Source organism: Dermacentor albipictus, chromosome 1 (genome assembly GCF_038994185.2).
Source record: "Dermacentor albipictus isolate Rhodes 1998 colony chromosome 1, USDA_Dalb.pri_finalv2, whole genome shotgun sequence".
NCBI classification, from domain to species: Eukaryota; Metazoa; Arthropoda; class Arachnida; order Ixodida; family Ixodidae; genus Dermacentor; species Dermacentor albipictus.
The window spans coordinates 198,165,995-198,182,309 of NC_091821.1; the positions used below are offsets into that span (position 1 = coordinate 198,165,995).

At 42.3% G+C, this 16,315-nt stretch overlaps 1 protein-coding gene across 4 annotated transcripts in view; it reads right to left on the reverse strand.

Annotated features, from left to right (window-relative positions):
* The window catches only part of Afg3l2 (AFG3 like matrix AAA peptidase subunit 2), a 133,583-nt gene that overhangs the window by 73,534 nt on the left and 43,734 nt on the right, over positions 1 to 16,315 (reverse strand). For 2 of the 4 annotated variants that reach the window (XM_065433513.1, XM_065433515.1), the window contains 3 exons: positions 12,069 to 12,228; positions 7,151 to 7,225; positions 3,466 to 3,590 (listed from right to left, as the gene is read on the reverse strand). In XM_065433513.1, coding sequence (XP_065289585.1) covers positions 3,466 to 3,590; positions 7,151 to 7,225; positions 12,069 to 12,228 — 360 coding nt within the window. Of the gene's footprint in view, positions 1 to 3,465; positions 3,591 to 7,150; positions 7,226 to 12,068; positions 12,232 to 16,315 lie in introns of all 4 variants that reach the window. The other 2 variants (XM_065433512.1, XM_065433514.1) reach the window with 1 other exon arrangement.

Sequence of the window (16,315 nt, forward strand, 5' to 3'; positions counted from 1 at the left end):
AAAAACTTGAGTTTGAAGAATGCTCAAGTCATCAGCAATCATTCTGATACTCATCCTACGATCACTGTTGAGCAAATTTTTCACTTGCGACACAGTTTCATTGGTCTTGCTAGTCGAAGGGCGTCCAGAGCAGCTGTCGTCTTCCACTCTTCCCTGCCTTCTTGGAACAGCTTCTACCACTCAAAAACACCTGATCTACCTATGGCAGCATCACTGTAGGCCTCCTTAATCACGTCGTGAGTCTCCTTGCCCGTTTTACCAAGCTTTACACAAAATTTGATCACGTATCGCTGATCTAGTAAACGCTCCATGATTCTCCGTGACGAGGTGTTTGGACAGGGGTTCACAGTACAAACAATGTGCTCTTTTCAACAACTGAGAGCCGACTGCCGATTTTGTAGCGTAAAGCTACACTACGCGAGTTGGAGCCGAGCTTCGCGTGCATGTGCGCCTGCCATACTGCGCATGCGTCGCTTTCGCCGCTGCCGACTGCGGCGCATTCCAGGGGTGTGACGTCGCAGTCTCTGCAGACACGCCGGTGCCGTGTGCGTCCGGTGCTGCATTTACGAATGCGGCGCCACGCAGCACTGCGCATGAGCGAGGAGGGCGCACCGTGCATCTAAATGCGCGGGAGAGACGGTTGATGCAGTGCTCTTGACATAGAGGTTAAGGAGAGTCTAGCCGCTGCCAGTCAGCGCAAAAGACTGGAAAACTTAAATTCTTCAGACCCAGAGGTTGTCGCTCGGCAGTTGGCCGTCGAGCGTCGAAAGAATGAGCGTGCCAAGACAAAACGTGCGGTCGAGACGCCGGAGCAACACGAAGAACGCCTAGCGAAAAGACGTTGCCAAGAAGTTCAACGCCGTGCTATGGCCTCCCGACAACAGCGGCAGAATAAAGAGAGTGTCATAGACTATCCCAAGATTCGTCGGTGCACTGAACATGCTATGAAACTCGGTGAAAGTATGAGTCCGTCTACACTCTTCCTCTCGGACTTTGTGAGCAATCCGTTTGGACACATTTGTGACGTATGTGAAAGACTGTGGTATTTTAATTACAAGGCCAAACAAGGCCATAGCCGGATAAGCTAAGGTTAGCAAGCAAGACAAGAGATTAACCAAGCATAACCGTACCTTTACGCTACGTATATTTTGGCATAGCTGAGCTAAGACACTGCCAATTTTTTTTTCTCAACGTTCCCAACATCCCCCTAATATCCTGCGCGCACAGTCTGCCTCTCGTCCGCTCGTTCGCCCAGGAAAAAACCAGTCCTACTACTTTCAGAACAGGCCCTGTACACGACACATATGCGCAGATATGAATTTTTTGCTATGTTTTGACATTATTTCATACGAGCGATGCACCTTTTCCCCAATATTTGACAATAACAATGATCTGCGGCTGTAGATGTCGATGTAAACAAGTGCACTGCTCGAAGACTTCTCGAATATGCAAAATGTCTAAATAATGTGTAAAAAGAATACGAAAAGCAAGCTCCAAGTGCAGAAATCAGCGCCAAATTCCAAGGCAGCCACGTCACCAAACGAAATTCAGCGTGCCTTCATCGGCCGCACTGTTTGCACAGCAGCGCACCCAGGTCTGCTCACCCAGTAGGCGGCGAGTGCTACATGGCGTCCAGGAATGACATGCTGCCTCGAAGTAGCCATTAATAATGATTCGCGATCTACGAAACGCACAACCGATGTGCACTCAACGTGGGCGCAGGTACACGATTCAACCGGCGAAAGTCCCAGGACCCTTACAAAACATTTTCAGCAGCATGCAGCAGAGGGCAGCACAGGAAAATGAAAAAGGCAGGTTTGCAGCCGGCATCTGGCTGCTACTGCATTACATGCGAGTTGGCTCAACTTTATCACACACTTCGCAGCCTGGATACTGCAAATGGCAGTTTATCTTCCTTTTTGAGCAAATTGATGCAATGAAAAATAGTGTTCTCGAAGTGGTGCATCCTACAATTGTTGGTGGTTGTTTTTGAAGTACTGTACACTACACCTCTCTCCTCACTTTTTGCCCCTATATCCCCTTCCCCATAGCAGGGTAGCAAACTGAATGTGCGCCTGATTAATCACCCAATTAATCACCCAACCTTTGCTCTCTTCTCTCTCTATCTCTCGCACTTTCTGCGAGTGATTGGAAAAAGTTGCATGCAATGCACTGCCGCACGCACGCATCACGACAGCAAATTATGTTGTAATATGCATTATCGAGACAGGATTGCCCAATATCTTGTCCACAAATTACACTAGCGGAGAAGTGCATTCGCTCAAAGTGCATTTCCCGTGTGATGGAGGTATGCTACAAGGGAACATTCCTGACGACATGGTATGTCCAAAAAAAATTGTTGTTCGTGAGGCTGCTTGCAAAGCCGTAACGAAGGCTCACGTGCTGCCTCATGCACATGAGGCCTTAGGTAGCCTCACATGCGCATATATAATGAGCAATGCAGTAACTTTATTCACAATATTTTCCAGCCGTTCAAGCATCTGCAGGTAACGTGCGTGGTCGGAAATTTGGGAATCGGAGTAAAGATAGCACGCAGTTAAACGCTCAGTACTGGATTGGCAAAAATATTTATTGAGTATATACATTTGTTGTATGTCTCAGCATAATTCCTTAACCATGTATTGTTTGCATTTTTATATTATTGAAATATACCAGTCATGAGACGGAAGAGCTCGGGTATGCTTCATTCTTTGATTTTGTTGAGCTGGTTGAGGCAATACTCCCGATACATGAGTATTTGAGCAAATTTGCAAATGTGACCTATGTGCCCTTTCCAGTGCTCCTACGGTTGAAAAAAAGCCTTTCTGTGTCGCTTGAAACCAGGAGGACAATGAACTTTTTCGCCAGGTAGCTGAGGACTGGGTATTTCAACTCATTCGATTTCTACGTAATTAAGAGTATCTTCTTCAACAAACAGGGGTTTATCGAAATAAATGTCGGCTTCTGTTTCTCCGATTTCTGACGATAATGCACTGTCGCCTAACTGCTTGTCAAGGAAATCGAACAGTGAGCTGCTGCTCTGCCATTTACGACTTTAGTTGGTTAACAGTGAGCTTCAACGTACATCTGCACTAGAGAGACTTCATGCCAGCACCCGTCAAGTTTACCACACATATGAACAGAGTGACTTTTGTGTACTTCAACAATATGAATCGCCTTTTCCTCATTTGACCTCGCATCAACATCACACTCTCCCTCGTCCTCAATCACCTCACCACGTGAGGGTGAGGACAGATAGGGTGAGGAAGGCCCTCGTGAGGATGCCCATGTCTGGTGCTGAATAGGTAGGAAAAAGCTGAATTTTCTCACACAGCCCAAACTCAGAAGCACAAGCAATGGGATATTCTCAAGCAATTAAAATGACTGTATGCTTTGCACTACTAGAGACTAAACACAGATACAATTTTAAAAAATGCAAGATCTGGCAGCCTTTTACTGTCTTACCCATCCATCTCATTCTTGTAGATGACGGGAACAAAGTTGGGTGGCTCTATGTTGAACTCCAGCTGAACATTTTCCAGGTTTCTCTCAAAAGTGTCCACACTTCCAATGTTGAACCATAGAACGTTCTGAATAAAGAGTATGTAAATAACACATGTAAGCTACAAAACTTTGCGTCTTCCTATTGCTTACCACAATATTTTCCGATTTCACGGACAAATTAAATGGAAGCTAAAAATATTTTGTTGAAGAACTTTTCTGCTCATTCTAATATGCTTCACAGTAAATCAGTTCTATGCGTTTTTGCATGCTGTCCACAAATGAAAAAAATATTTTAAAAATTCTAAACATGGCCCAAATTAGAAAAATTTTGTAACTTTGATGGATCTTGGCGTGCTTTCTATTTCACAGAGAGACTTGAAAAAAGTCTCAAACATAGAATGTTCTCTTTCCAACATTTATGCAAAATATTGTCTTCTTACATTATACACGAGAAGACAAAAATAGTTAAACAAGATTTTTCAAAAAACTCATTTTCAAAAAATAAGAAACCGCGATTCCAATTTTTGAAAAAATTTTGGATGGAAGTCCACTTATGTCGGGCAAAACGTGGGTGCAATATGTTGCCTTATTTGCTTTATTCACAAAATATAACGGGCCAAAGTGGCCCGTGTTGAGCATGCTGGCTTCCAGAGTTGTGTAATGGACGCCCCTATTCAATTCCAATTCCGTCCCAGGGAATTAGAACTTGTCACAATTCCATTCCTTTCAATTCCTCGGAATGAAAAACTTAGCCCATGCCTACTCCGGGAATGGCCGGGCAGTTCAATTCCATTCTTGTAATTCCTCAACATAGGAAAGGCATCTTGGTAGTTTTATCGAGTTACCGATGGATGCACCATAAAGCTGGTGTCATCAGACGCGTTAAAAACTGCAAAAATATGCAAAACATGTTACCAAGGTAGAGGGATAGTAGCGTGGCGACATATCTCGTGCAGTACAACCACTCTAATTCCCATAGAGGCAGTTCTCCCGCTACCTATAGTATTTGCATGGTGAGCATGTTTTAACAGCTTGTAATATTTTATTATTGTTTAAACTTAAATGTGTTAATGCTAAAATGACGAAGTAGAATATTTTTCTTAGGTGTCCTCATGATTTTTAAATGCTGCAATAAAGGTCACAAGCAGTGCAAGGTGCAAAAAGAAGCTTTATTTTGGTTTTATTCATTGAAATTTTGCAACAAACTGTCATGAGCTGCTGCAGCTATCGAGCAACATCACCAGCAGGAGTCAGTGCCGCATGTTTCGGGAATTCCGTCGTGGCATGTGTGGATATGCGCCTGCGATAAGTCAAGCAGACAAGCGCTGTCTGCTGCGAGAACTGCCGCTAGCCAGCTGACAGTGATTAAACCGCTTTAATTACTAACTTCAAAGGACACGCAATAAATTTGTTTTGAGCACCACTAGTAGTGTTGAGTTAGTTCTCTCTTGCGTGCCAGAAAACAATGCAGAAAACATGTTCTCTGTTCTTGCCACAATAAAAAAACCCAGATAAGCCTTCCTTCATTTGTGGCAACCGTCGCCTTTTCTTTTTTTTAAAAGAGTAAATGTTAACAAACCAGAATGAGTCATCGTGGCACTAAAGCCAGCACACTCAACATGGACCACTTCAGCCCATTATATTTTGTGAATAAAGCAAATGAGGAAATATATTAGCACACCCATGTTTTACCCGACGTAAGCGCACTTCCATCTAAAAGTTTTTAAAAAATTAGAACTGCAGTTTTTATTTTCTTAAAATGAGTTTTTTTGAAGAATCTGCTTTATTTAACTATTTTTTTCTTCTCTTGTGTTTCTTGTAGGAAGATAATATCTTGCATAAATGTTGCAGAGAACATTTTTGACGCTTTTTTCAAGTTTCTGTGTGAAATAGAAAGCGTGCCAAGAGCCATCAAAGTTACAAAATTTTGTCTTATTTGAGCCATGTTCAGAATTTTTTTAATTTTTTTCATCTGTGGACAGCATGAAAGAAACGCATGCAACTAATTTACTGTGAAGTGTATTAAAATGAGCAGGAAAGTTTCTCGACACAATGTTTTAGTTTGCATTTAATTCAGCCGTGAAATCGGAAAATGTTGTGGTAAGCAATACGAGGACGCTCGCGCCGCCACTTTCAAATATTTCTTTTGGCTTTCTGGGAACGTTTTTCGGGAATAAAATTTTACGTTCCATGCAGCTTGAATATTCCTACATGACCTATAAAAAGCCAGACAAAACAAAAATATCAGGCGGACATGCATGCTTGATCTCTCGTGGAATCACCCTGCTGCACTGTATGGCCTTCTTGTAACTTTGCTGTCTTTAAGTCGCTGGAAAAAAGCGGTACTTAACAACAGTGATACTGAAGGTGTTAGGGGATTTGTTTCATGTCAATAAAATGGTTTTTGCTGACAGCAAGTGTGTACAATAAATCAAATGTACTAGCTTTTGTACTGTTATCATATGTAAAAAAAAAAATCACAGTTCCACCTGAAAGGCGAAACATCGATTGCAATAGCAAATTAGTAGATAGCTGTACGAAGTAAGGATAGTAGTTTTATCGGCCGTATAAACTTGTAAGCATTCGCTTAGTAACTAAATTAACAATTATAAAATGTGTAAGCGTGGCTCAACGAGGACATAGAAAGAAACATGTCTTCGTGCGTCTGCTTCTTTTGTATGTCCTTGTTCAGTTGCGCTGACCCACTGTATCAAGGATTCAAACCAACTAGCCCGTGAACATGTTTAAATAAGTTAACCAGGCCGCGTTCCTCACTCGCGCATGCAAGACTGGATACTGGATACGCCGGCTCTCCCTCACACGCTTTCACTCATACGGAACCTCACGGCAACGGCAACGCCGATGGCAGAAATGCGCCTGGAGTGTCCATGCAGTTTGCCATCGCAATAATTATTGTGGAAATTATGTAATATAATTATAATTGCGAGGATGTCATATCAAAGAAAGCTTGTGTCTCACTGCGAGAGATTTGTTTGCATTGAGCATAAAATAATTTTCTCTGAACCAGGGAAAGTGTTGACAGCAAGCGTGTACAATAAATAAAATTATCGGTGATAGCTACTACAGTTGGGGGAAGATGGTTCCATCCCTGGGAAGTACAAGGGATGAAGCACTGAAAGAAAGACTTCTATTTGCTCTTGAATTGAAAATTTGCCATCTATTTAAGATTTTTTCTGCAAATACAACTCTGTTGCATCGAGGTTCAACTGTATCAATGCCTCAACACATGACAATGATAGGAATGTAAACCAAAAATATGTGTCAATACTTAAACTGCATGTGCTGAAATGAGTTAACAAGTAGCACTTTTTTCCGGTAATGAAAGCAAAAATAAGTGAGTTTGACGACTGAGGCGCATTTGACAACATCAAACCTGTAGGACAATAATAGACATCTCCATCTTTGCCGCTGCGCCAACCTAAGCACCACAGCAAAAATGGTAACTTAGGCACAGCCTATGTTGCCAAGCACAGTCCATACGCAAAATATGGCCCGGCCCATACGGCAAGCAAAGCCCATACATACATGCCTGCCAAATTACGAAATAATCTACACCCAAATGCCTCAATTTAAAAGCAACAATGTAGTGCAGCCAAGTGTTGGGAACATCGCAAGATATACTTACATTTCCATCAATTTGGTTTCCTGGAAGAAGTCTGACTCGCACCCACTTTTTGTTGATGACTTCAAGCTTTTCAACCTGAAAAAGAAAATCATCTTCTGAATGACGGAAGCATAAATATTCAAGTGAACTACATGGATACCTTACTGTCATTTCAGATGAAACTGGAGCAAATGTGCATCAGGCATTTTAACATTTTGTGGTACATTTAAACAGTTTTTTTGTTTTTCTTTCTTAAGCAATAATGGAAAATAAGCTGCGTATGCTCCGATTACTTATGTCCCTACGAAAATATTGTATTTTTATCACTGCTCGAGAGATAACATTCCTTTTCTTACAATGTATGCTAAATGTGTTGAGCTAAGACAAGTGGAAAATGATACACAATTAATTATCACTCATATATTATTATTTCTTATTACTGGTTCCACCTCTCTGTTAGATATTTGTACCAATGATTTATGCAAGCCTAATCACTAACAGTATCTAAGTTTCTATAATAAAGAAAGCAAATGAGTTGCCCTTCCACAAATAAGAATAAAGGAATATCTTAAGACATTTGTTTCTTCCACACAATAAAAGTTATGAAACACGATCCCACGTGTTAAAGGGACACTAAAGGCAAATACTAAGCTGACATGGACTGTTTAAATACCATTCCAGAAACCTCGCAACACTTGTTTCACGGCAAGAAAAGACTTGGTTTATGAGAAAATTGCATCTGAAGGGTCCGAATGCCTTTTTCAAAGTTCAAATCTCCCGCCACCCAACCGGAAGAGTAGTGACGTTACATGCGCCATTACCACCCTTTGCTACGATCAGTGAGTAAAACCCCGCCCGACAGACGGCGCCACCGAGCCAAGACAAGAGTGGTGGATTCACTGCTGCAGCTGTTTTTTGGTCAAGAGGTGCAGACCTTCCGGCATACCGCGATATCACATGGAAGTTGAATTTTCTGCTACTTGCAGTTTGTGAGAGTTTCACGAGCCAGAAAAACCAGCGCAGCACTGCGTGATAACAAAACTAGTGAAACACGAAAGTGTGGGTGGCGCGAAGTTGAGCGAAAATGAAACCTCTCTACCAGCCACGTCGTGTCAAGGGTCATTTCAATGAGTTATTTTTTCAAAAAAATGAGATACTGTACAAGTAGCATTTTATTTTGTCTTATAATACAATACAAGGATATATTTTGCAACGAATGGTTCAGTACTAGTGACAGAATTTAGCTGAGGAGTGCTTTCATCATCGGGCAAGTGCTTGAATGTCCCGGGGGAGTCTCTAAACATGTCCTGCATTTACCTCAATTTCTCTATTATTAAGGCTCTGTTTGTGATAATATTGACGCCTTAGAGATTCTCGAGCACTAATCTATCACTTTAGCTTGACTTAATATTTGCCTTTAGTGTCCCTTTAAAGAAATGTTTTTTCATAAAGCACAGCTGAAACATAAGTAGTTATCCATATTTTATGCATGCAACCATAAATAAATGCTTTGCACAACACAAAAACAAGTACTTCGGCCTGTGAGGTTCTGACTCATACAGCTATAGCTGATGCAATGGAGATGTCCACAGAGATGCTGCTACAGGCACTGCAGTACAGATGCAATTCCAATGGCAAAAACCACACCCCTCTGTCGCGGCAGGTATTAACTCATAAAAATATGGCTTTCTTGTCTGCCTTAAAGGGACACTAAAGGAAAATATTAAGTCAAGCGAAAGTGATAGATTAGCGCTTGACAATCTCTAAGGCGTCAACATTATCGCAAGCGGAGCCTAAATAATCGAGAAACTGAAGTAAATGCAGGACATGATTAGAGACTCCCTCAGAACATTCAAGCACTTGCCCGATGATGAAAGCACTCCTCAGTTCAATTCTATCATTATTACTCAACCACTCGTTGCAAAAAACATCATTGTATTGTATTATCAGACAAAATAAAATGTTACTTATCCAGTTCTATTTCATTTTTAGAAAAAGAACTCATTGAAATTACCTTTGACAACAACGCAGGCGGTTGAAAGGTTTCGTTTTCGCTTGACTCTGTGCCGCCCACGCTTTCGCGTTTCAGCAGTTTCGTTATCGCGTAGTGCTGCACTGGTTTTGCTGGCTCGCGAAACTCGCACAAACTGCACGTAGCAGAGAATTCAACTTCCATATTATGTGGCAGGACGCCCAAACGGTTTACGCCACTTTATCAAAAAGCAGCTGCAGCAGCGAATCTACCGCTCTGTCTTGGCTCTGTGCCGCCATATATTGGGCGCCATTTTACTCACCAACGGCAGCAAAGGGTGGTGATGGCGTATGCAACGTCACCACTCCCCTGATTGAGTGGCGGGAGATTTCAATTTTGATAAAGGTATTCAGACCCTCCAGATGCAGTTTTCTCATAAAATAAGTCCTTTCTTGGCACGAAACAAGCTTTGCGTGGTTTCTGAAATGGTTTTTAAAGAGTCCGCGTCGACTTATTTGCCTTTAGTGTCCCTTTAATAATTGCAATTACAACTCAAAACAAGGCGCCAAGCTTTATTCTGCATGCAAAACTTTGCTCCCTTTGCAATTTATGATCTCAGAAGTGAGCCCATATGCTTAAGGTACATGCAGATGTAAACTTCAAAAATGTATTAGCTCGAGTACGGATGGTTACGTTCTAAAAACAAATCTAAGCAGGCAGGTAGGAAGATGTAGTTTCATGGAAAAAAGGCAACCGAGCCCTCCTCATGCTAAACAAGGAAACTAAGGCCACCTTACACTATCTTGTGCCTAAGCAATTGTAAAACGGTAGAATTCCAACACAGCTAAAATCATAGAAATACAAAAAAGCTAATTTAATCAAATTGTTTTCAAAGCATGTGAACTGTCTGTAATTTTTTTTTTTATAGGCCTGAATACTTCTATATTGGCGGCGAGGAGTTACGGAGTCACCATCTATCGGAAGCGCCTCGCTGGTAGTATGAGGGATCACGTGGCACGCTCCTCATAGGTTTTGCTGTCAGCGGTCACTGAAAACACCACACGCGAGCTCTCCCGGGCATTTTTGTAGGTACTTTCGAAACGAGAGAAGTTTCTTAGTGTCTAAATAATAATCTTGGGCAAACTGAAAGCACACAATCATTTACAGACGCTATCTCTTTACCGAATACGTACAGTGAACGCCACTGCGCGCGGTTGCCGCGATGGAGTCTCCCGAACCGGCTTCTTGCGTGAAAGGTAGGTAAACGCCGAGAGCAAACTGTGTGAAATATATTCTTATAGTGTGTGTATAACTAAATGGAGCGTAATATAACGAAGGCTCAATGCAGCGATCGCGCAGATTCGCAGCGACCGACTGCGCGTCTGCATGCTTGTCCGCGCACTGTTCCGATTTCTCCGCGCGCGCGTTTTCTCACCGTGCCATGAGCTTTAGGCCGCAGAATATGAGCATTTGACAGTATACAAGCAACCATTGTTGCGTGGGCGCTATCAGAGCTGTTCAAAAATAATTTCATTGTAGAGACTTCGACGCTTACGGGGACTGTAATGTGCCATCGCGACGATTCAATCCTTCTTTCTTCTAAATTCTTTGACCTTTCAATATTATTCCTCGAGTTGCATCGCACTGTATGTTTATCGGTGTTCTCAGCGTGCAATTTCCTGCTGCTCCTTTTTTGTTATCCAGTACATTAATTCATAACACAAACATGACCATATGCCATGCTTTCTTTAAATGTGCTTCTAACCGCTGCCTTTCCACTCCACTGAACTTGCCAGTATTTATAGCATCGACAAGTTCATAGACCAAACCGTCATGACATTAGTCGGGCAGCGGACTCGGGCGAGCATCTCAGTGCGCGTTTTCAGAACATAGCAAACCGGGCGCCGTAGCAGAAATCTTCCTCGCGTCTGTGCTTGCTGCATACCCGAGTTGTAGCCGATAACTGTTTGCCAGTTTTATGTTTCGCGAGCCAAGCTTCACGCAGCTTCTTGTCCTGCGGCTACGTGTGAATAAGGGTGACACCGGCCTCCGTTACGAGCGTCCGGCCCTGCGGCACCGAGCAGTAGCCGACCATGTTGCGCGCCTTCAAAGGCAGCCACTACCTATTGTAGTGCTTTGAAGCGTTGTGAAGGAGACACTCGAAGCGGGAAAATTTCGCCACTAAATGAGCACTGCAGCGTACGAGGGAATTTAAACTTGTTTTCAGCTCGCTTCGGCGCGCCCGAAGCAGCCGACGCGGCCGCTATGTCCACGTGATCCCTCCTAGCACGTCACGCCAACGGTGGCGCCAGCTTTTCCAGTGGTGGAGCTCGAGGCCAATATCCTGCACTGTTTCATGCAGTGGACTCTTGCAATATCATGCACTGTTTCACTGAAGAGAGGTGTACCCTTGGATCACAGGAAAGTGGTTTCAAATATCACTATGCTGGAAGAATTAAGCAGCCAGTATTGCCATTTTATATTATGCTTCAGATGACCAATTACAGAAACATTGTTCAACTGCCCACTTTTGCCTATAATATTTACAAATGGTCCAGTAAAATGCACCTCAGCTAACCTCAACGAAACATCATCCAACACTTTATTGCCATCTGACAAGGTCCATTTCTTGTCATGAACACTGTTGGCTAAGTCAGTTATGGCTGTTATTCCAAAATTTTTTCAGTATTCTATTTTATGTGAAATCCCACCTTTTCAAAGCACAAATAATACCAGAACACACAATGCCTTCCCGCACTCACTGGTTGATGGAAGCAGTGGCAGAGCCCTGCCACCAAAAGCATAATAGACACGTAGCAGAGTGGCCCGCAAGATAACAGTGAATGCCCTCGACAGATGTATGAAGTAAAATGTTCATGTCTGAATTATTAGTGATATAAATATCGCGCCAATAATACACAAAATATTCTTAGTGAGAATCAGGTTTACTGAACGCAAAAAACTTACTATGCCACGAGCCAAGTAGGCATTGACAAAGTCTTTCCACGTTATCTCCTTGTACCGCATCTCGTTAAAAGCAAGCAGACCCAGGATACCCAAGGTGGTAACAAGGGCCACAGTCATCATGCGATTCTGGTCATCCGGGTTGAAAGGGTTGCGACCACTCCTGCTGGAAGATGCATCAGAGCAAAATTTTAACTTGGCATCTAAGGCAAAACACAGGATGTACATAGAATGAAATACTGCGGTAAATAACTCATTGAAAAAGAGACTTGATGTAATAATGAATTCGAAGGTCACATAAAAGTGCTTAAAACAAGAAGCAATGACTGATTGGTTGTTTGTGCAATGTAAGCAGCAAGACATGAACTCAGCTGTTAGTTTAATGTGCTTCTTGAGTATATTACCTATCCAAACTCCGCTTAATTTACTCGGAGGCACAATAAGCAACATGCCAAAAAAGTGCCACATGAAAGTATTTTTACTTGCGATAGAAAGTTATATCTAATGAATGAATTAATTCTGGGGTTTTACGTGGCAAAAACACAATTTGATTACGAAGCACACAGTAAGTGGGGGACTCCAGATTAATTTTGACCACCTGGAGAGCTTTAGCATACCCCCAATGTACAGGACACGGGTGTTGCATTTTGGCCCCATCAAAATGTGGCCGCCGTGGCCACGATTCAATCCTGCGACCTCGTGTTTAGAAGCGCAACACCAAACCTGCTAAGCCATCACAGTGATTGAATTATACTTTATCTTTTCAATGGTTCACGAAGCCTTTTGTTTAAAGCCTCTGGTATGTTCTACACACCAGTGAGACACGTAATCATGTGAAATTTCACATATGATGGCAAGTTATACTTGGTATTTGCACTGGTTTGTGTGATCTTGTCTGGAGCCTCTTGTAAATCACGTGTCTAATAACAAAACAAAAGGAAGAAAAATGGTTAAAAAAAAGCAAAGGTGGGCTCCAAAATTTCTGAATCAACAGTCATCATTTGTTGTGTACATGCTCGATGGCAGCAAAATACTGTACTGCAGCAAATAAAAAGGCTCCACCAAGGTGCACAGTACCTGCACCTTGCTAGTGTGCAAATATGCACCAGAAGTAGCAGTTGATGAGCAAGAGCACAGACATCAAACATCTTAACCCTTTAACCTCCAATTTCGAGGTGTACTCGTCATAGGAGGTTGTACCAATAGTGCCAATGACGAGTCACACTCGTTCAGCTCGATGTTGTGCTGCTCAGACTGCCAAAGACGAGTTACAGTCGGCACTGTGGGAGAGCTGCCCTCAAGAGCAGTTTTTATTACTTTTTTTATTTTTTGGTAATTCTAACCAGAAAAAAATCAAGTAATTCATTTCAGAACGAGAATGGCATAGAAAAAATTATGGCTACATAAAAAGAAAGAGAAATTTAGTACATTTTTCCGGAATTCATTTGGGGGTTGAAGGGTAAACGTGCTATTGCAAGTCCTTTCAGCCGCAGTTTTATGCTACGAACCTTTTTTCTTCCTATATTTCCCTGTGACTGAAAAAAATGCATTTACCTTGAATACTGGGAACAGTCGATTTGGTGAGAAAGCCACCCTCTTTAATGCAGTACTGTTGACAATCATCCCCCCTATTTTTACTGCCAACTAACACTGCAATCCTTCTAGATAACAGCAAGCCACCTTTTATAGACATTTGCTGAAATAAGGGTAGTCCAGCCATATGCATGGTTACATTTAAACATCCTCTGACCTTATGGAACACCACAGCAGCACCACTGTAAGCATCAGCATAATAGCTTTAGAGTGACGATTATCCTTTTCTCAAAATACATTATATGGCAATGCTTTCGACTTGAACAGTACATAAATGCTGCAAAAGATGTTTCTTCAAGAGCACAATTACTCGCAATCTTGCCCAATCCAGAGTGCCGGAATAATTCACAGACCCTAAATTTCACAAAATGTGGAGAAATGGATGGCCACTGAACAAAATATGCAAGTTGTTCATAGGACTACTTATGCCACAAACTGCAATTTGTGAACACCTTGAAAACTGGAAGCTCATCAAAAGTAATTCATTTAAATTAATATTGCAATAAACATTTTCCCAAAGGGCTTCTAGGTTTCTGAATTTGCTTAAAAATGTGCTCACGGCAAAGTGCAAAACGTAGATGAAGAGTAAAGTTGACTGCCAGATTCAAGGCCTCGAATCCGGCCGCTTTTATGCCTTCAGGTAGCATGTGTGGGTTTATTAACCAGTTGCCTTCACCCCAAAAAATTATGAACACATGACTCCAACGAGAAAAAAGGACGTTCCACATCCACCGTCAAGGCCGTAAGGTATGATGCTGGCTAAAACTCCCAGGTTTAGTTTTAGTAGGTAAACATAAATACCTTAGACAGTGGATGGGAAAATGGCATTGTGGTAGCTCAGTTGGCAAGAGCATTGCACGCGTAATGCAAAGACGTGGGTTCCTGCCCCACCTGCAGCCAGTTGTTCTTTCATCTACTTTCATTTCCACTAACTTATCATTTCTTTAATTCAATTAATAAGTACATGTAACTTCCCCTAAGCTGTCCTTGGTTCCTTTGTTTGTTGGCTTCTTATGATATGACTAATAAAAATCGGGCCTGTTTCATTTCATCTCGGACACAAGACTCAAGCAAGATACTTTTGCACAAGAGAAGAGTTTGAAAATTTTTCATAGTCAAAATTACATTGGTGCTGCCTGTCATTGTAACACCTATAATTTTCTCCTTTTTTTTCTTTTTTTTTGTGCTTGCTAAAACTGCATTATAACGTTGAGGCTAGAAAGTGAAGAAAAATATTTCACTGCGAGAATTAGCACTCCAAAATTGCACAGTGGTTTCAAAGGGACGCCGTAGTGGAGGACTGCAGAATAATTTTATAGACCTGGGGATCTTTAATGTACACTCAATGAATGGTACATGCATGTTCTTGCATTCCACCCCCATCGAAATGCAGCTGCCAGGGATGAGGTGAAACCCACAACCTCATGCTTAGCGCTGTAACGTTATAGCCACTGAGCCACATCTGCAGGTGGAAAATCTTAAAAAAAAACACAGTTCTATTTTGATATTTAAAAGCTAACCTGAAGAGATGCCAGAAAGGCACAAAGCCAAATCGCAGAATTGAAAAATGCATAAAGAAGCTAGCACATAATGCTCATGACACTCATTACGTAGCACCAGTACACCCTACTATGTGGAAACCACTAACTGACACAGCATAAGTTTTTGACAATATTAATTGCTATGATAATGAGAACTAAGACAGCTTTAGCAGTACTACTTACCTAATGCTGAAAGTGAGCACCAATCCTAAAGCACAGAAAAGTATTCTATTTTTGGTGTTCTGGTCAATCTTTCCAGAGGAAATGTTTGCACACGTAATGTTTCTTTGAAAAAATTAAATTATGGGGTTTTACGTGCCAAAACCACTTTCTGATTATGAGGCACGCCGTAGTGGAGGACTCCGGGAATTTCGACTGCCTGTGGTTCTTTAACGTGCACCTAAATCTAAGGCACACAGGTGTTTTCGCATTCCGCCCCCACCGAAATGCAGCCACCGTGGCCAGGATTTGATCCCGCGACCTCAAGCTCAGCAGCCCAACACCATTAGCGGCGAGAATTAGGAGTGGCGCCCTCTCGCGAGTGACGTCACGGCCAGGACGTCGCTCGCTCCGGCTCGCTCGGCTGCCGTGCGCGCTCTTTCCCTTCGTGTATGCTTGGGGTATGGGTGGCTCGAGCCGTACGTATTGAAGAATACGTCGGCTTCTTTCAGCTGCCATACCTTAACCACAGTTTCTTCTTCAAAAGCGTGTGAGTCGAGAAACTTTGTGGCTTGGATATCGCAAGCTAAGTAGCGTTAAAGGGGTCTACTAGGTTTTGCAATGCATATATGCGTCGTGTCTATCGGTAAATTTTGACTAAAGAAAGAATATCTGCAAATTCAACGCGCGAAGTTGTGTATGATGCTTCGCTAAACACTTAACATTCCTTTAGTATTTAGCTATGAGAGGCATTGCATTTTACGTGGAAGAAAAATTTGGTAATTGGCGTCAACATGTTATCCGATGTTAGAAAGACACTGCCCAGCGAAGCTGTCATCATGATTCCTATTACAGTGAAACCTCGTTAAACCGTAGTCAGCCGGAGCTCGGAAAAAGTACGTACTAAACGGTAGTACTGTTTAAGCGAAATAGCATGAGATCGCCCACTTATCTGTC